The 20,350-nt window shown below is 39.6% G+C and overlaps 2 protein-coding genes across 3 annotated transcripts; both read left to right on the top strand.

Annotated features, from left to right (window-relative positions):
* Positions 1-1,201: 1,201 nt before the first annotated feature.
* LOC133457136 (transforming protein RhoA-like) lies at positions 1,202-6,224 on the top strand. The gene is made up of 5 exons (XM_061736051.1): positions 1,202-1,357; positions 2,895-3,052; positions 3,940-4,060; positions 4,162-4,292; positions 4,408-6,224. Exons 1-5 carry the CDS (start codon positions 1,213-1,215, stop codon positions 4,579-4,581), a joined length of 729 nt encoding a protein of 242 aa, XP_061592035.1. The 5' UTR covers positions 1,202-1,212; the 3' UTR covers positions 4,582-6,224.
* Positions 6,225-7,663: 1,439 nt separating this feature from the next.
* On the top strand, positions 7,664-20,151 carry rbm10 (RNA binding motif protein 10). Of its 2 annotated transcripts, none has more exons than XM_061736043.1 (23): positions 7,664-7,794; positions 9,496-9,551; positions 9,634-10,177; positions 10,268-10,426; positions 10,507-10,576; positions 13,559-13,632; positions 14,504-14,590; positions 14,707-14,767; positions 14,848-15,006; positions 15,274-15,434; positions 15,789-15,886; positions 16,075-16,162; positions 16,264-16,459; positions 16,583-16,671; positions 16,765-16,846; positions 17,017-17,108; positions 17,220-17,411; positions 17,555-17,749; positions 17,875-17,931; positions 18,029-18,223; positions 18,760-18,807; positions 18,912-18,967; positions 19,158-20,151. In XM_061736043.1, exons 2-23 carry the CDS (start codon positions 9,535-9,537, stop codon positions 19,231-19,233), a joined length of 2,796 nt encoding a protein of 931 aa, XP_061592027.1. In that variant the 5' UTR covers positions 7,664-7,794; positions 9,496-9,534; the 3' UTR covers positions 19,234-20,151. The 2 variants fall into 2 exon arrangements, with proteins under 2 accessions (XP_061592027.1, XP_061592026.1); XM_061736042.1 differs by having other exon boundaries at positions 16,562-16,671.
* The last annotated feature ends 199 nt before the right edge of the window (positions 20,152-20,350 follow it).

Raw genomic sequence — 20,350 nt, 5'->3', positions numbered from 1 at the left:
GTTTTTCACACTCCTCGTTTACCCCTTTCCTCCTCCATATACCTGTTTATAAAATAAAAATAGATTCAAATTGAAGTTAAGTAAAGTTTGACGGTGAGCATGAGACCATTTCTACATACAGAGCAAACAGAGTTCGAGGTTTTAAGACTAAACACCTGTACAGTGTTAAAAAGGCCTTTTCATGCTAAGCAGTGTGAAGATTGGAAAAGAGATGTGGGTTGATGAGAAGATGTACCCTGCTCCAGAGTTATGGGTGCATCGCAGTCAAAAGAGAAACAAATGAGGCAATTCACCCATCATCCCTAATGTCTTATTTGCCTGCCTGTGGGAGCATGTCATGATCTGGGGTCTCGAAAAAAAAAGAAAAAAAGAAAAAAGGATCTGCTGACGATCTGAGCATAGTGAATGAAAGGGTTTTTTTTTTCTTTCCTAATGGCAGTGACATATTTCAAGATGACAGTGCCAGGATATATCAGGCTCAAATGTGAGAGTTTTTCAAGGAGCACAAGACATAATTTTACTCACATGGGTTGGCCACCACAAAGTCCACTGTAATCATGTTAGGATGTGCTGGAGAAGGGCACCACATTGTTTTGGTGGTTAGCCCTGTGTCCTGTGTAAGCAAATTCCTAGTTTGACTCCCAGCAGGAGTCTTTCTGTCTGGAGTTTTTATGTTGTCCCTGTGTTTGGGTGGGTTTTCTAATGGTAGTCAATTTTCCTCCGGCACTCCAAAAACATGTCAGGTTGATTAGTGATTATGAATTGCCCACAAGAGTGAGTGTGTGTGTGGTTGTATGGTTATATTAGGCCCTGTGATAAACTGGCGACCTGTTCAGGATGTAACCCGGTCTTTCAGGGTCACAGAGATCTGCTGGATAGGCTCCAATAAATTGGAATAAGTGGGTATAAATAATGGATGGCTGGATGTGCTGGAGAGGAGTTGATGTAGTTGCCTAACTCTTGCCCCTCATTTTAATATATTGGTGAAAGATTTAAGCAACTCTGGACGGTAATAAATGTGAAACTGCAAATGTTTATAGAAATAATGCCAGGGTGATTGAGTTTTTTTCCTTTTCTTTGAAACCAGGCAGTATTGTATACACACTGCATATTTTTTAACAACTTACTTACTGTTCACATTATGAACATACGAACAATCAATTTTCCGTTATTCTTCAATATCTAAAGGAGGACGACTACAGCTTATAAAAGATGACAGAAATAATCAAGATGACGCATGCGCAGGTCCGCACTCAGCCTGCTGGTTTATTACGTCATTGCGCGCATGCGCGCAAGCTGTGGGCGGAGTTTTCCAGTCGGTCAGGAAGACGAGAAAGACGGACAGAGAAACATAAAGGTAATTTAATTCACAGGGAGCCTTTTAAACCCTTAATACGCGTTTTTGTTACACTTTCAAAAAAATGAAGATTGTGTGACAATTTAAGGGATAATACTTGGAATGACAGTGTTAGGAAACGTGGGAAACGGCGTTAATTATGGTTCTGCGTTAAATCGACGCAGAGCCTACGCCGTAGGGTACGGCGAAGTTTACGCGTCGCCGCGTTGGTGTAACGCGGGACCATAAATCAGGCTTTAGCCTTGGTGCTAGCGGGTGCTGGCTGGTTTGACAGGCCCGGACCGCGGTGTTTCTGTCTCTGCTTTCACTCCTCCCAATCAGCCTTCATGCCAGCCACTCTGGTCTTAACCTACGTTAATAGAAATGTTGTGGTAGGACTAGAGCGATGTCTTCTCGGGTACCTAACGATGTATAAAGGTAATAGTTGTGATAACAGGGAGAAGTGTTGAAGCGATGGAGGCAGTAACTGTCCCTCGTTCAGTTTAGGAAGTTTTTAAAGCCCCATTTATTGTTTGTGCAAAGGAGTGTTCACTTGTTGCACAACTGTAAACTGTCTTTTTTTTTTTTTAGTTTAGTTTATTTCGGTCATGACATCACAAAAAAAGAATAAAAATAAGACAAACATCAAAATAGCTTTTACAAAATTAAAAATAAAATAAAAATGACAACAAAGAAACGAATACACTGTTCAAAGAAAACATTACAAAAAAGTTTCCAATATACAAATAACATCTGGACCGAAAAAGGTGTAGGCTAGAGCAGTGGTCCTCAACCTTTTTTCAGTGTACCCCCTGTGAAATATTTTTTCAGCCAAGTACCCCCTAACCAGCGCAAAGCACTTTTGGTTGTAAAAAAAGACCTAAAACAGAGCACTGTGCCATCAGTAACTGATTTATTAAACATAAAAATATTGCTGCTACGCTTCAACCACGACTCCATCGTTGGTCCAAGTGATTGACAGGTGAAGCCAGGTGATTGACAGGTTAGGTGGAACCATCCTGGTGTGGGGGAGACTCTGGGGTTTTAGGATAATACGTTGAATAGCCTACTCCTGAAGATAAAATTAATTTTATGAATTTAGATTCATATTTTCCTCAATTATTTATGAAATATTTATTTTTGAAGGATTTTTGCATGGATGCTACTTTTTAAATATATGTATATTTTAAAATCTCACTTACCCCCTGGAGTGCCTTCACGTACCCCCATTTGAGAACCACTGAGCTAGAGAGTAAGAGATAAGACTGCCAGTAAAACAAATTGCCTCCATGGGGATAACAAAGTTTCCTTGAAAAAAAAAAAAAGGTGCAGTCTACATGTTTCCTTCATCCTTGAATAATCAAATCAAATCACCAATTAAATGAATACCCAAATCAACATAGCAAGCATCATCACTCATTACTTTGGTATAGAGAAATCATCCTTCTTTTCAATGTTTTTTTAAATAAGGTTAAGGTTCTACTGGATTTCAAATCCCTCTACAACTTATTCCATACATCCACCGCTGCCACTGTAGTCTTTCGCTTGTCTTTTCCAGAGATGGCTGCCATCAGGAAGAAGTTGGTGATAGTTGGGGATGGAGCTTGCGGGAAGACGTGTCTGCTGATCGTTTTCAGTAAGGACCAGTTCCCAGAGGTCTACGTGCCCACTGTGTTTGAGAACTATGTGGCAGACATCGAAGTAGATGGTAAACAGGTGAGAGATCCATGACATAAACAACTATAGTCTGAAATGATTTTCAAATAATAGTCTTACGGATGGGATACATTTACAAATTGATCCAATCTGTGTTGATACAGTGAGTTGTTTTGACGTACAAACCTCATGTGGTTGCTCACCAGCAGTTTTCACTAATAACTGATCTGCTTATTAGTTTATTGATAAGCTGTTTAATTTTTGAAATTTCGGGAAACAATCTTTACAAATATTTCAAAATGAAAGTTTTGGTTACGCAATGTAATTTCTCACAGTTGAAGCTGATATCGAAATGCTTTTTTGTGTGACAGAGTTCAAAACTCAAAATCAAGTCACTTTAGCTTTTAAATTCTAAAATTAAAAAAAATGCCACATTTAGCATTTTGACTCTTTCAGTTAGATGATAGAAACTGTCCCTCTGAAACGTTAGGATGCATGAATCTCAACCTGGGAGATCCCTGGTTTGATGAAAAAAATAAACATTTTTCAAGTGATAAGTTGCATGTTTTACACATCTCATGTTGATTCATGCTCTGACGTTTTCTGTTTAACAGAAAAGTCTTAACGGGGGCTAGTGTTATTTTAATGAAATTTAAAAATCTATTTGAACAGTTTTACTTTCTCTTCCCTATAGTGTAGCAATTAGCAAACATGCAAATGCATTGGATTTGTGTTTCAAAACAATATTTAAGGATAAAATTACAGCACATATACATATACCATTTTTCTTTCTTGATTTACATATTGTTAATTGGACTAATCACGCAAGTATATTTCACCTCAAAGAAGTTGATTTTTTTTGTTCTTACAACATGTAATATACTGATCTTCTCTTTCATCCAGTCATTTATCTATTCATGGAGCTGTCTCATCTCCTGCTTTTCCAGGTAGAACTGGCTCTTTGGGATACAGCAGGTCAGGAAGACTATGACCGACTGAGGCCTCTGTCCTACCCAGACACCGATGTCATCCTCATGTGCTTCTCTGTGGACAGCCCGGACAGTTTAGGTATCATTGAGCAACACTTAAGCCACTCTGTATTGAGTACATTACACATGGGTAGAATGATACGTTGCTAATTATGTCCTCAATTTTTTTATTCTCTATAGAGAATATTCCAGAAAAGTGGACTCCTGAAGTTAAACACTTTTGTCCAAATGTTCCCATCATCCTGGTTGGAAACAAAAAAGATTTGCGCAATGACGAGCACACTCGACGCGAGCTTGCCAAAATGAAACAGGTTAAATTATTTGTTTGTTTGTTTTTGGTGAAGAGTTCAAAGCATTCTGGTATACTATGCACATTTATCAGTATAAATGTCAACATGTTTCTGCTCTTGTGATGTGTGTTTCCAGGAACCAGTTAAATTTGAAGAAGGCAAAGAGATGGCAAGCCGCATCAGTGCCTATGGTTACCAAGAGTGTTCTGCCAAAACCAAAGACGGTGTGAGGGAAGTCTTTGAGATGGCAACTAGGGCAGCATTACAGGCCAAGAAAAACAGGAAGAAGCCTACCTGTGTATTGTTATAGGCCCACAGAGAAGAGGAATCTGTTCTTAAGCACAGATGGAGAGGGCTTCTTCCATTGACATGGGAGGTTGTTTTTTTTTTTCTTTTGTGGGTGGGATAAAGAAGTTATGCAGATGCTCAGTTTCTGATCACCTGAGTCTCATCAGCAAATCAAAGCAGATCTGAAATTATTCTGAAACATGCTTCTACATTTTTCTTCTTGGTTTGTAGATTAGGTTGGTGCCATTTATCTGGCATCTGTCAAAATTCTTTCAGATCTTTTAGGCCTGTAGGTTAGTTGGTGGGAAAGGGTAGGAGGTGATTTGAAGCGGAGTAGTTTTAAGCCAGGGGTTATTCGTGCCATGTGGGGAATGAAGAAAAAAAAATCAAGGTCCTTATCTGGCCAAAGACAATGGGAACATAAGAGAAAACACCAGGAAGACATAATTTTAACATAGATTTGAATTAAGGCCGTGTCTAAGCAGATCTTACACAGTACCACCTACATGTAGTGCCTTGAGAGCTGTGGTCAAGAAAAAAATATGTTGAAGAGTAAGGATTCATAACTTGGATAGGGTATTACTTTTGACTTGTAGTGTCCATTCCTCACATTTGTGAAAGCTTTCTCCCTTTCACCGGCTTGGCTCCGTCAGGCCCGTTTTCTGACTCAGCTACAATGCAGGGGTATGCCTAAACTATTAAGCGTTTACCCCTCACTGAATTACTTACCTGTAGTTTAGAGTGTGTGTATGCAACTGTATGGTAGTTTGTTTTCTCCAGTGCAGCTCTGCATGCAGTGAATGTGTGTGCGTGTGTATTTTTGTGTGGCTGTGTGTATTAACATATGTGTCATGTACTGTATTCATGAAAAGGCCTTTGCGTCACTGATCTAACCCCTTGTTTTCATGCCAAAGTTACCCCAAATGGCCACATTTTATGGCTCATATGGGTAATGGAATAAGACAGCTACTCAGAGTGACATAGAAACCTTCACTTTACTGGACGTCATTGTACTATAGCCAGTGGCACAATCAGGTTTAAAATATGTTTTAGGACCTTTTTTTTTGTGTATGCCCATATTGATTTGATTGTGTTAATCAGTGGGTCAAATTACAAGTGGTGTAGTTGATAAATTGATGTCTTTCATATAGATAGTAGGCTTATGTTATTATGTTCATTATGTACTGTATGTCTTACAAGGCCTTGTAAGGACATGTTAATGATGTGTATTTCAAGTTTGCCTTTTACTCCACTCCCCATTCCCCCTAAGATGACATTGTCATAATTGTATTATATACTTTTTATCGTTGTCTCAATTTCTGAATATGTTTTAATCATTTTACCTAATCGTGCTGTCATAATCATCTTATTTCAGTCAAATAAATTGTAACCATTGTATTGTTTCATTTAATTAATTGAAGGTAAAGGTTGGGTGCTTGAATAAAAGGTTTTAGGCTGCTAGAGCAGCGTTGTTTTTCTTTTTCTTCTTTCCCTCCTGTGAGAAATAGATTTTTTTTTTTTTTGTCGCCAAATGAATCTGGTATTAGGGTTTTCTGTTATATTTATGTTTTATTTGATCAATTCACTAATAATTTCAGCAATGTTTCCTATATTTTTGGCTTTAATTTACCTTTTTTCCCCAAATAAAAACACTATCTCAAACTATTTGTTTGTGTGATGTCATGTTTGACAAAATTTAACTACACACGACTGCTGTAGTAATGGATGACGTTTAATTGAGATTACGTTATCATATCCCAATAGCAATTAAAGTAACTGATTTGCTAAATTCAAGTATTTTTACATCTTGATTTTTTTTGTTTAAAATCTTATAAGAACCTAAGAAAAAGTATACTTCAATATGTTTATGTAAGCACATTTTTAAGAACAATGTCCTCAAAGAGTCTTGATGTAAAATAGTAGCTGTAGTCTTTTGTTGTACCCATTGTGAATGCTAAATTTGAATTATATGAATATTTAAGCTTAAGGAAAAATGGAGAGCCTTAGGTGTAATATTTCAAGAATTTGTATTTACTTATATTCAAATCGTTCACATCTGTATCGCCCTGTGACCTTTTCTATGATTGGCTCCTCCTGACTATGGATGAGAGTACTTTTTTTTTTTTTTTTTTTCCATTGGTAGCTTTTGAAAAGTATTCAGCAGAAAGTACGATTATGTAATCTAACGAGTGACGTTACTAATTAAAAAAAAACAAACAAACTGCATGGTCAGATAGCATCAAAAGTTGCCTATCAAAGTAATTTAGCTGGGATATCATGTTGTCTGCGTGTATGTTTTCCTCGATAGTCGGTAGTAGAGCTGGGTATCGATTCAAATGTCAATCGATTCGATTCCGATTCTTAAGATTCAGAATCGATTATCACCATTTGATTCGATCCGATTCGATATTGATTTGGGTTAGTGTTGCCTGGATTATATGACTGTAAAATAACTATTGAAATAATAATTTCACAAAAATTATTGTGAAATAACTAAGAAATAAATAACTCAAATAGGCATTTCAATATCCATTTAAAGTGCAAAAAAAGAAAGAAATTGCAACAGCTCAAGCAGTAAACAAATTATTTTAGCTTGTCTGATTTATTCTGTCACCAGACACAGCTGGCCATGAAGCACCAGCATTTTTCAGGTATTTCATGACAAACCGTGTCCGATAACAGAGAAACCAAACAAGCTATAGTAAATATAGATAATATGAACTTCGTTGAACTAATATAACATTTAGAAATTTAAGCTGAAATGTCCAGCATTTCCTCTAAAGAAAAGTTAATTTAGTTCAGGAGTTTTCAAAACTACTGGGATTAAAGTTCACCAGGCAAAAATGTAATGATGAAAAAAAAAAAAAAATAAATAAATAAATAAATCGATCTTTAGACATAGAAATCGATTTTTATGAATTAATATGAGAATCGATTTAGAATCAGAAAATCGATTTTTTTCAACACAGGCCTAGTCGGTAGTAAAGTTTTTTCCTCCAGGGCGGAGCTGCTGGAGGGTTTTGACCAATCAGGATGAAGAGTAATGTATTCGTTTTCCAGGAACCAATCAGATCCCAGGGTTTGGGATTGGCCCCGCCCCCTGCTGCCATGTACTACTGTGGCCATTTTACACTTGGTTCACTGGAAATAAAAAAAAACACACAAAAAAGCCCCTCTTGCCGTTTATTTAACTTGTAATTTCAGGAAAGGTTGCTGGCTGGCATATGGGTTGCAGGTATGTGCTTCTCCTGTCCTGTCCTGTGATTCCGCGGTGCTGGTTACCTTTGACACGCGTCTGTGGGGTTTGTTTACAGCTCGGACTGGCGAGGCTACAGTAGTTAGCCTGGCTGCTAACACACACGACCGCTAAACGTCATTGTTGAATACTAATATTGAGGAGTAAAGATGTGAGCTAAGTGAGTAAATACATTCGTGTGCGCTGCACACACTCATATCGTGTTTGTTAGGGATGTAGGGTCACGGCACCTTTTTATAATGCGGGATGTTTTGGTCAGGAAACTGAACAGCACTGATACAATATACTGTGTCACAAGTCGAGAAGTCTGCAATGTGCACTAATTCCCCCAAGCTGTGAACTTTCTTAACCAGTAAACTACCTCATACTGTGCAATATTCCCCATGCATAATGTGCAATATTCCTTAATTCATTTATGTGCAATATTCCTCCCATCCAGTCAAGTGCAATATTCTTCCACTTATTCATGTACATTATTATTCTCTCGTTCACTCATTTTTTTCATAGTGTGTATATATATATTTATGTTTAATGTTTCCCATTTTGTTGTTTACAGTCTTGACTTGTTAACATAGTTTTTGCATGTGTGCACTTTTACGGAGCTGCTGCCTAATCTCATTGTACCAGTATAATGACAATAAAGGCTTTCTATTCTATTATTACAAAAAAAAAAGGGGGGTGGTCTGATTATCCTCGGTCCTCAAGGCCCACTGTCCTGCATGTTTTAGATGTTGCTGCTTCAGCACACCGTGATACAAGTACCTGTGTCATCAACAGAGTTGTGCAGACCTTGATGACAAGCTAATTAGGACCATTAATTAGAATCAGGTGTGATGATGAAGGGAAACATCTAAACATGCAGGACAGTGGGCCTTGAGGTAGGGCTGGGCGATATGGACCAAAAGTCATATATCGATATTTTCTAGCTAAATGGCGATACTCGATATCGATATTTTTTCTGTGACATAATTGGGGTTTCCCCCAAAGCATTATAGCATAGCATCTCTGTTAGCTTCATTTATTTCTGAGGCAAACCCTTAAAAAAAACAGTCAGTTTTAATACAAAGCCTCGTGCCAAATGTCACACAGGTTCCTTTATTAACAGAGGTCTGCACAATATCAAAATTTATAAAACAAATGAAATAAATATAAACTGCCTGCATATATAGAATAAAAATGCTTCTTGAATAAAATAAAACAAATATCCCTTTCCTGCATAACAATTAAATTAAAATACACTGTGCAATTAATACAATGTAGACAGTAACAGGCAGACTTTTCCACTGAGGTTGACAGTTGTGCAAATAATAAAACATTTGTGCAAATCTCAAATAAAACATTCAAGTCAATTTGTCACAAAATAAGCTCTATCAAAATCATACTTTTTTTTTTTTAAATCGATATAAACGATATTGTCTCGTACCATATCGCGTTTGAAAATATATCGATATATATTAAAATCTCGATATATCGCCCAGCCCTACCTTGAGGACCGAGCTCGGGAAACACTGATCTACTCTTTTCCCCTCAAGTAGTTGCCAATGAGCTCTGACTGGTTTAGTAAACCTTTAAAGTGTGTCTGCATTCAGTGTTTACATTGCGCATTGTTAAAGCTCCATATATTTTAATCTCACTGTACCCATGGAGAATGACAATAAAAGTATGTTATTCTTTCAACAGAAAAAGGACAAAAGCTTGAATCAGAATCACTTTGTCGGCATGGACTATGAGCGGAGGTGAGTATAAAACAAACTAATCTATTGCTTTTCCTCTAACTTTGTCAGACAAGGCTCTCATATTGTCTCCCATGATTGTCAGGGGTGGGCGAGGTGATCGCATGGGTCGTTATGGCAACACTCACGGTGATCACAACTTTCGAGACATGGACTACCGCGCCTATGGACAAGACGATGAAGGGGCAGAAACAGGACACAACGTCAGAGTGGAGGAGGACAGATTATACAACAGTGATGAGCAGTCACTGAATGTCCATGGGTTCTCACCAGGTTTTCACCACAATCGTCCAGGCTTTCAGCGCAGAAGGGGTGGAAGAGGGACGGTTGGCCGTGAGGGAAAAGGACTCCTCTGGCCACCTTGCCCTCAGTTGCACCCTGATCTTTCTCATCCCGTCCTGCAGAGGGAGGAGGACGAATCTGGACTGGATTTTGAACAGTTGCAGACTGGTCTACCGGAAGTGGGCCGGGGGAAAAGAGGAAGAGGTTTTCTAGAAAACAGTGCCCCACACTCAGGAAGTAGGGAAGACAGCTGGCATCATGTTGGTGCCCATTCTGAGCATATGGAATTTGGTCTGGGTAGACAGAGAGAAGAGGACAAATTCTCCCATGGAGCCGGACAGAGGAGGGTAACTCATTTTAGATCTCTTTTGGTGGGATGTAATTGAGGGGCACGATGCGATTATTTTCACTTCTTAATTTAAATCTATTTTATACAGACTTTTCCAGTGAGGGAAGAAGAGCAAGGAAGCGCAGAGATGTCCATTGATGAATTGGATCCGAATGACCAGGACTACCGTGGAGATTTGGACCACAACCAGAAACCCAGCAACATCATCATGCTTCGCATGCTGCCACCCAATGCCACCTCTAATGAGGTACTTTTGTCTGAACAGTGATATAATGATGCTTCGATTTTATCAATTGGGATTAACAACATTGTATTTTCTCTTCACAGATCCGGTCCAAACTTCACGAACAGGGGATCCAGCCAAGAGAGGTTCGCCATATGAGGAACAAATCTTCAGGTGAGAACCAGTCCGTTGCCTGAAACGCATATTCTGTCCCAAGCTTACCTTCCCACCCTCTATCGTTCTTGTCGACTACCAGCTCTGCCATTTTTATTACTTTTTGAGGGGAATTCTTGTTGTTTTCTTGGCCTTCTTTGTCTTAAGAAAAAGTGTCTTTACTTCCTTAGTCTTCACTTTTGGTGTAACAGACTTTGACAATACGTGACAGTGAACTAGATGGGTAAAGCAAGTATATGGGTCTGCTTTTGCTTAGATTTCTGCTTTGATACTTTGATCTGTTGGTTTATCTAATCTTGCTAGTGCTCACAGGGCTCATCCATTGATTCATGCTTTAAAGTAGAGTCCTATTAATTTTGCCCTTAATGCCAAAATGCATGTATACAACCAGATTCACTTCAGTGCTTTCATTTTTCTTTTCTCCTTTGCACTCATAAGGCAGTTGTCATTAGCAGGGGTCTGGGGTTAAATCTACAAGGCTCGAAGTGTAACGGGACTGACCTCCTAAGTTCTTTAAGCTGTTGTGTCTCCATTACAGTTTCTACCCCAGTATGATGGACTGATCAATCAAAAAAAAAATCTTACCGTACCACTTGGTGGTGGTAATGCACCATTTATTGCTGGTTGCAGACCACTGGCAAATAATTACAATGTTTAAGGGGGTAGGAAAGAAAAAGAACAGCATTCTTAAAACAACGATATAACCAAAGAGCGGAGATGGTTGCTGGTTTTCTATTTGCTGTGTTTTCATACAGAGTGATTGTGGATATGAATGAATAGACAGAGCTGTACGAAACTCCTTGCCTAAGCCATACCCAATCTGGAGTTAATCAACACTACCAACCACCACTCGACAGGTTTTATTTTTTATTTTTTATTTTTTTTTTGGGGGGGGGGTTGCTGAAGTATCTAACCACAGGCAGGGGCTTCCCTCCACCCTATATAAATTCCTGAAAACTCGTGGATCAGTTCCTAATAATGACAATATGGCAATGCCTGAGGCTCTGTAAAGCTACCCCAGACCCCAATAATGGATACCCACCTTTTATAGTCTTTACCTTTTCATGATTCTGCCTCATCCATCCTGAAGAGAAGTGTGTCAAAAGAGAAATGAGGATTTCCAGCTAAATGTATTTGTCTCATAGTAGTTAATTTTTGAGTTAGTGGGTGACAGGATTGTGCACTATATGGACAAACGGATTTGGCCAGACCTGTTAGTCATTGAATTCAGATGTTTCAATCAAACCCTATTATCACAGTGTGTAAAATCAAGCACCTGTCCATGCTGTTACCATTTGCAGACATTTGTGATATAAAGTGACTTGCTTTTAAGAGCTCTGTGACTTCAAGCATGTCCCTGTGATGGGATGCCACGGTTGCAAAATGGAAATTTGTGAAATTTCACCCTGCTGTAGTGATGTTATAAGAAACTGGAATTGTTTTAGGAAAAAAAAAGTCATAATTCAGTGACAAAGCTGCAGACCGCATTAATTCACAGAGCAGCGTCAACAGCTGCTAAGGCACATGGTGTGTAAAAGTTGCAAATACTCTGCTGAATCCATGGCTGAAGAGAGCATGGATACAACACAAAAAGTCTGCAGCAGGATCTGGGTGGACACCAACACTGGGCAGTGGAGCTGTGGAGCAATGAATCGCATATATGTTTGCCAGTCAGATGAGCATGTTGGGGTGTCGGGAGAATGTCTGGAGAATGTTACCTGCCTGCATTGTGGCAACTGTGATGTTTGGTGATGGAAGGACAATGGGATGGGCCTGCGTTTCAGGATTTTGGCTTGTCCCCTGAAAGGCAAGCTTAATGCTTCAGCATACCAAGACATTTTGAACAAGGTCATGCTTCCAACTTTGTGGCAACACCTTTAACGAAGTCCCCTTTATAGTCCAGTATGGCTGTACCCCAGTGCACAACGCAATGACTCTAAAGACATGGTTTGAAGAGTTTGTTATGAACAAACTGGTCCGCGCAGAGCCCTGACTTCCACCCCATCAAGCTCCTTTGGGATGAACTGGAATGAATATGGTGAGCCTGGCTTTCTTGTCCAGCGATCTCATAACTGTTCGAAAGAATGAATAGCTGCAAATTCACACAGAAAGACTGTTATAGCCGAAAAAGGGAGGGCATCTCCATATAAAAGTAAACACTATGTATTTGAATATATTATTACAGACCCTGTTGGTGTAATGGTCAAGCATTGAATTACTTTTGTCCGTATAGTGTATCATTCATAACTTCTTTTTTTTTTTTAACTCACTAAAATATTCCCATTGAGATCATTGTGTCATTGGTCTCTCACTTTGCTAACCCCTGGTCGTCTGTAAGGTGTGCCTGTCCGACACTGGCACACGTACATTCTCCAGTACTAGGCGGTCTTTCTCACTTCTACTTCCCCATTTTTCTCTTTTTTTTCTCTCTCTCTCTCTTATGTAGTAAGAAATATTCATCCTATGTTAAAATTATTAACTAAGTTAATTGAATTTCATTTTTGTGCATACCGATTGTTTGTTTATTTAAATTGTAATCCTAAAATGTTGTAAAACCAGTGCTGTGAAAGGACTTTTCCTTTTAAGATGCGCCATTTCACAATAGTTCTCGGCAAGCAGGCTGCACGCTGATTCTCAGAGTAGCAGAGTTTTTTTATGTGTATATTTGTGTGTCTGTTTTGTTTTTGCCTGGGTGCTTCATCATTCAAATCCAGAGCTCAGACTCAAACTGACGAGTGGTTAGGAATCTCTGTTTCTCTCTCTCTCTTCCTCTTTCCCCGACCCTGTTGAGTTACTTGACATTGCATCCTCCCATCCTTGCAGAGAATTTGAGAGGGGGAGCTGATACAATGATATTTTCTATTAGTGCTGATACAGGGTCTCTCTCTCCTCTGTACATGAAGCACTAACCCCAACACTGCGTTGTTGTTATGTTGTTGTTGTTGTTGTTGTTCGGTTGCCGTGGCGCTGGGCGGTGTCCAGGTCAGAGCCGAGGATTCGCCTTCGTCGAGTTTAATCTCATACAGGAGGCCACCTGCTGGATGGAGACCAACCAGGTCACTCTCCTCAACACAGACACAAATACATACATAAATTGATTCAGTGGGATGCATGAGATAATCTGATATACAGTCTTGTCAGGCCGTCATGTGCACAGGCTTTCCAGTGAAATATAGAAACTTGACTGGAAAATATTGTTCGTGCCAGAGGTAGGTAGGCCTCAAACGATGAGAAGCATTTCATGACTTTTCATTACGTTTATTCAAATTCCACAAACGGGCAAATTCAGGTTACATCATGCTCCAGTTTTTTCTGAGGCTCAACAATACAGTTTCTGTAAATGGACCTCCCCAGTCACATGTGTCCACTGTAACCTCCTCTTTTAGTAGAGGACTCTACTCTCTTCAGTGACTTTTCTCAGTCTTTTTCCTCAGTTGACAGTACCACCTCTGGGATAGTATGCCAGTGTGAATACAACTTCTCAAATGGTCTATGTTGAACCAAAAACAGTATAATGCTTGATTTTCTTTTTCTTTTAACTTTTCTGTTGACCATTATTACATGTTTAAGGCAAAACTATTGTCTCTTTTTTGGAGGGGGGGTGACACATGCATGAGATGTGTGGAAAACATTGAAAGGTTTCCCCTTAAGGGGGGAGGGATGACGCATTTGAACAAAACACACAGTGTCCTTTACAACGGACACCCACAAAACCATACCATACACCATCTCAGTCCGTCCGAATTTTCTAAAGCTGAAGGCTGCAATGCTCTGGTGTTGTCTTTCTTTCAGCTTCAGCTGTACTATTTCTCTCTGTCGTCTTCCTTTTCCCTCTCATTCTCTCTCCTCTCTTCTGTGGCATGTGTGGCCTAATTATCACTGATAGTCATTCTTTGTTCTCCCTCCTTCTCTTTCCTTTTCCTCCAGGGAGTGGTGTTGATTCTGGGGCAGAGAGTGTCCATGCACTACAGCAACCCCAAACCACGTGCCAACGAGGACTGGCTCTGCAACAAGGTTGTGTGTGTTTGCAATCTGCAACATGAAATCCTTACTGGTTTGCATGTAGCACACTCATTACTGTAGCTCATTTAAAAAGTCTTGTAACAATAGCTCGCATAACATTTCAACAGTGTGGTGTGCAAAACTTTAAAAGGAGAGAGAAATGCTTCAAATGCAGTGTGGCTAAATCAGGTAAAGTGTAATGGAGCACTATTAATAGCTGAACTTTTTTTTTTCTATAACTCCTTCAGTAATGCACGTTCTTTCTGCAGAGGCTGAGCTGAAGTTGCCACAGTTGCAGAAGGATATGGCTGCTGGCCTTCAGAAGGAAGGAGCCCAAGGTTTACTCCCCTTGCCAGCACCCTACCACTCCTCTGGAGCTAGTGTCACCCCAGGGCAGCCTACACATCAGGCAGACGTTGCCAATGACAGTAAGCCCATCACTTGACATTGTCTGTAGTTGTCTATTTACCCATGGCAATCTGTTCTTGGAAAAATTAAAGCACCAACCATTGTTGAGCATCGATTTGATTTGATTTTTGTTGTTTTTGTCCTCCTGTATGAAGAGTATTTTACAAAGATGTGTATATAAACCAAAGTACAGGTTGCAGAACAGTAATGGACATCCTTGGATACTGGGTCTCACAAATGATTTCATCTTTTAAGAATATATGTTCTCTGATTCTGTCTTCCAACAGCTCTGATACTCAGAAACCTTGGTCCTCATACCTCAGTGGAAGCCATTTTGTCTGCGTTGGCTCCGTTCGCCACCCTTGCCCCTTCAAATATTCGCTTGATTAAGGACAAACACACACACCTCAATAGGGGCTTTGCCTTTCTGCAACTTTCTACAATAGTGGTAAGACTGGAACTGAAATGCATGCATGAATGCCACACGTTTCTGCAGCTACATTTCTGTACTCATTCAGAATGAATAGATAAGTGCTGCTGTTATGTTTGAATTTGATTAATCCCAAAGCAAAACATTTTGTGTACAGTTTGTACCAACAATTATCCCATCCACACCTATGGTTTTTATTTGAAAGAAACATTAAGTTAAAACTATTCTCAGCTATGCTTTCAAGGAATCTTAATCATTTTTGTCTTGAAAATTTTAATGCAATGAGAGAAACCTTTTAAATGATGAAAATTTAAAATAACACGGATCACAAGTCGTAATGGATAAACTCAAATATCTTTGTTTTATCAACAGGAGGCATCTCAGCTGCTCCAGATTCTGCAGGCGCTTCAGCCGCCTCTCTCTATAGAGGGTAAAGCTATTGTAGTAGAGTTCGCCAAAGGCTCCAAACGGTAAATATTAACAAACACCAAAATGTACCTGCCAAATATAAGAAATTGGGATAATATGGCTACTTAAAATGATTTGTGTAGTGGGGAAAAAAAAATGTAACATTTGAAATTGAGCTATTCAGATGCAGGTTCTCAAGGAAAAGACGCAATATAACTGAACCCCTCTCTGTACTTCTCGTTGACATAAGTGATGCTTTTGTGGCGGATGGTACCAGAGTGAGTGCCGCTACTGTGGCCAGCACTGCTATAGCTGCTGCACAGTGGGCTGTCTCACAGGTAAAATGTGTAACTTATTAAAATTTATGTTTAAACTCAAATATTGATACATATTTACTTAGGCCTTAAAAGTAAAAGACGATATCGCTTTTTATTCACAGAATGCTGCGAAGGGATCTAGTGGAGGACAGACTGTAGATGCAACTCTATATCAGCAGGGGGCAGCAGTAAGCTACAGTCAGGACGGGATTGAGTACGCTGGGCCAGACGGTACAACTTTCAAGGCCCAGGGAGAAGCTGGGGTTTCTTCTTTGCCAAGTGGAGGAGCATCCCTGAATGGGGCGTACATAGCACCAGGTTTGTGTAACACATGCTTTTAAGTTTATAAAACAATATTCTGTCAGGATGTGTACAGTTCTTTACATTTGTTTCTGATTGTGTACATCCTCTAACCTACAGCCATTATTTCCTCTGAGGCAGTGAAATCTGGTTCAGCAGCCATGCAGCAGGCTCTCGCGCATAAACATGCTGCACTCGCCACCACAGTTGCCACCACACCAGCCACGCAGGTCGAGCATTTATCTGTGTCACATCTTCTTTGCCCTTTTTCTGTCCTGTGCTGCTCAGTTTTGTTTTTTCTAAGCGGTGCCATCTCTTTATAGGTTGAGATAGTTGGAAAACCACAGCCAGCTGCTCCAAGTCAACCTGCCACTCCAGGCACTGAACATGAGCTCAAGGAGTACCGTAAGGCTTCATGTGTTCATTGTTCTCTTTGGGTCATTTGCATCTTGACAAAAGACTGGAAACTATAAAGGAGCTGAAATATTTTATTCCAGTCAGGCTTTCCTTTAATTCTCAGTTAGACTTGAATATTTACTATCTCATTCTGAAATGATTACTGTCTATCTTTACAGCTTTGCCAGACGTGTCAACATACCACTATGATGAGAGTTCTGGCTACTATTACGACCCCTTCACGGGACTCTACTACGACCCAAATTCCCAGGTAAGAACTCCACTTGGTTCCACAACTGTGGTTCAAGTATGAAACGGATACTTTTTGTGTGCGAGTGCATTCTGCACCAATGTTCCTATCTGGTTCTGTGTTTCTCTGCAGTACTATTACAACCCTCACACGCAGCAGTTCATGTACTGGGATGGGGAGAAACGCGCCTACATTCCTGCTGCCAGTCAGTCAGACATCGAAGGTTCTCCAACGAGAGACAGTGCTGCATCTTCAGACTCGACAATTTCCACCCCTGGAAGTCGGGAGAAAAAAGACAAACCGAAGAATAAAACTGCTCAACAGGTACAAGCAGTTTCATAACCGCAAATAAAACAAAGTTATGGAATTCTCAGTTGCAATGCTTATATATAATGCTAATATATAAGTTAATATGGCGGTTTAAAATTTCCCTTGACTCCTGTATCTGTTTTGGTTTACATTTATAGATTGCCAAAGATATGGAACGTTGGGCAAAGAGTCTCAATAGACAAAAGGAGAACATGCGCTCCGTTTCTTCGTCCTCCGCTGTCGGCTCTACGGCACTCCCACCGGGATACACTCGGGCACCGGGTCACAGTCGCCTTGATGACCAAAGAGAGTCTGCAAGTGCTGATGCGGGCTATGCTGTTCTGGAGAAAAAGGTGCACGAACCTAACACTTAACAATGTGCTTTCATACCAATTTGGGAGACTTTCTGTCACCCAAAGGGGGGTTAGAGCTTATTCTAAACATTTATAAACACCAACCTGGCATTTCTGCCCTGCAGGGTGCCCTGTCTGAAAGACCTCAGAGTTTTCTGGAACAGCTCCGACAAAGTAGAGAAGTAAGGGCAGTGTTATATGTATTCCATTAACCTTTTTGGATCCATTTTCTTACAGTGTTTCTAATTTCATTACACATTATTTATTCTTTTTCTATAGCCATCGCCTCCTAAGCAGCTCGGTCTAGTTCCAGCCTACAGTGCCGAAAGTGACAGTGAAGAGGAAGGAGGAGAGAAAGATGAGAAAGAAGGGAAGATGACGGACTGGGTTAAGCTTGCGTGCCTTCTTTGTAGGAGGCAGTTCCCAAGCAAGGAGGCCCTCATCAGACATCAGCAGCTCTCTGAACTACATAAGGTGACTTAAGTGTACACAATCACAATAAAAACACTTTGTAAAGGTGCATCTGTTCTCTATTAAGACTGGTATTTTAAGTTTGATGGGCTGTGATCAAGCCAGTGTTGCCTTTATTTAAAAAAAAAATCTTTCCTTTGCAGTATTCATGACCAACCAATTCGGTTCTGCAACACTGGTTCTTTTTCCTTTTATACTGTGTAGCTTTGAAACAAGTACTGTTTGAGTGAAACTGGCATGACAGAATAACAAAATGTTAGTGTATGTCGTTTGTAGTAACAAGCATCCTGATGCAGCCATTACACTGCGAAACTCCCAACTTCGGGAGTTACTGTGTATTAACTTGAATGCCGAACTTTTAGTAACATTTTATTCACTATTTAGAGGCCAAATTGATAACTATTTATGCAAGGTTGTCGTGTGAGAATAGTATGAATCTATTTTACTCTGACTTGTCGCTATCAAAGAATTTATAAAACAATATGTTGGATGCCATTCCTCTTTAATCTAACGAGTAACCACATATTTCTGTGTTTCAGCAAAACTTGGAGCAGAGAAGAAATCAGGTGGACACTGCAGGCAAAGAGGTTAGTCAGACTTCAGGAGCTCAGTTAAAGATTGCCATGTAATAATTCAAATAATGACCAAAAGAAATTCCCCCTTTTTTTTTTCCCCAATCCTCTTTTGGCAGAGACAAGTGGATGAATTTGAATCTCCGGATCCCAAAAAGCGAAAGTTTAGCCCAGGGTAAGTACCATTGATGTCACTGATTCTATTTGTGGTCTTCCCCATTACTTCCTGGAGTCTGCAAGGTTTTTATAATTATTTATTGTAACCAAACTTATGCAAGGTTATACTGTTGCTATTGTTTGTTTGTATATGCTCACTAGTGTGCCCTTTTTTTTTGTTGTTTGTTTCTCCTTTCTATGTTTCTCAGCTCTAGTCTTGGTGAAAGGATGCTGCAGGCAGGTGTGAAAAGGGGTCTTCTTCTGCGCAACATGCAAGTGGAGTGAATCCTCACCCTTAAAATACCCGACCCCAAAAGGACAGAGCCCAGTGTGCAACTCTTCACCATGAACATCCTGTATATCTATATAAAATCCTTTTTTATTTTGCGTGGACATTATAATTACCTCAACACTTATAAAACTTGGTAATAATCTCACAAACTGAACCTGTAGCAGCAGATGTCAGAATATTGCACAGATTGCACCTTTTTGCTTGCTTCCCGAATGATGCAGTTTGGAGTTCTCACTTTCTTCAGAGCTTCTGTGTGATATTTCTTTCCAGGTTTTATGTTCATAGGGAGACATTTGCTTATAGAAAATGAGTGATTAGTACAGATCTTTATGGCAGCAAATGAGAATTATTTTTGTCTATGCACCATAGACAGTTTTCCTTTTCTTTTTTTGTATTTGTAAGTTAATGTACCGGTATGTCTTGACATTCATTGAATGTCTGTTTTAAGTATGAACTGCAGATTGAGAACTTTTGTACAACAGTTCGGACTAAGACTGTGGCCTCCTGAACTGGACAAGATGACATTACCATTAGTTTATAGATGAAAAGTGTCTTCATCATACTGCAGAAATGAATTAACTGCGTAAAATGTGTTTAACTTTGGAATTGTTTTTAAGTCCATTAATGTGACAGTTTCATGAAGCTGATGTAAATGAACTCAAATTAACACATTTCTGTCTACTTTCATTAGTCTTGTATATACAAGGAAGTAAACAGGAGCTACTGTTTCAACATTTTAAATGGAAATTTACAAAGCTTTGTGTATTTATTTTTCTCAGAAAAAAAAGAGGAATATAATGCAACTGTTGAAACAAGTTCTCTAGTCTACTGCAACATCCTGAACAAAAAAAATATACCCCAGCTCTCTTGTCTGTCTTGACCCAAGTGGGGTTGCCATGGCAACGCCATACAGGCCGTTTTTTGTTCAGAGGTCAAACGCATTTCACTAATTCGAACAAAAACATTTGTTTTTGTTCTTATTCGCTTTTAAATGTGATTGGTTGGGCCTGTTTTTGTTAGTCGTCATAATAAGCAAATGCGACTGTAGTTTCAGTGTAACCAACTGGCCGGCTAGAAATACCAAAGTTGTGTCATTTTGTCAAAACAAAG

The sequence above is a fragment of the Cololabis saira genome, chromosome 12 (genome assembly GCF_033807715.1).
Source record: "Cololabis saira isolate AMF1-May2022 chromosome 12, fColSai1.1, whole genome shotgun sequence".
In the NCBI taxonomy this organism is placed as follows: Eukaryota; Metazoa; Chordata; class Actinopteri; order Beloniformes; family Belonidae; genus Cololabis; species Cololabis saira.
The sequence above is the reverse complement of the archived record's forward strand: the minus strand, read 5'-3'. Positions and strand labels throughout refer to the sequence as shown.

Coding starts and splice junctions, on each gene's coding strand:
- rbm10 (XM_061736042.1), top strand. Junction 15,887..16,074: donor TTCGCCAAAGGCTCCAAACG/GTAAATATTAAC, acceptor CGTTGACATAAG/TGATGCTTTTGTGGCGGATG. Junction 16,460..16,561: donor TGGGGCGTACATAGCACCAG/GTTTGTGTAACA, acceptor TCTAACCTACAG/CCATTATTTCCTCTGAGGCA.
- LOC133457136 (XM_061736051.1), top strand. CDS start 1,213: ATGACAGAAATAATCAAGATGACGCATGCGCAGGTCCGCACTCAGCCT. Junction 4,061..4,161: donor GGACAGCCCGGACAGTTTAG/GTATCATTGAGC, acceptor TATTCTCTATAG/AGAATATTCCAGAAAAGTGG. Junction 4,293..4,407: donor AGCTTGCCAAAATGAAACAG/GTTAAATTATTT, acceptor GTGTGTTTCCAG/GAACCAGTTAAATTTGAAGA.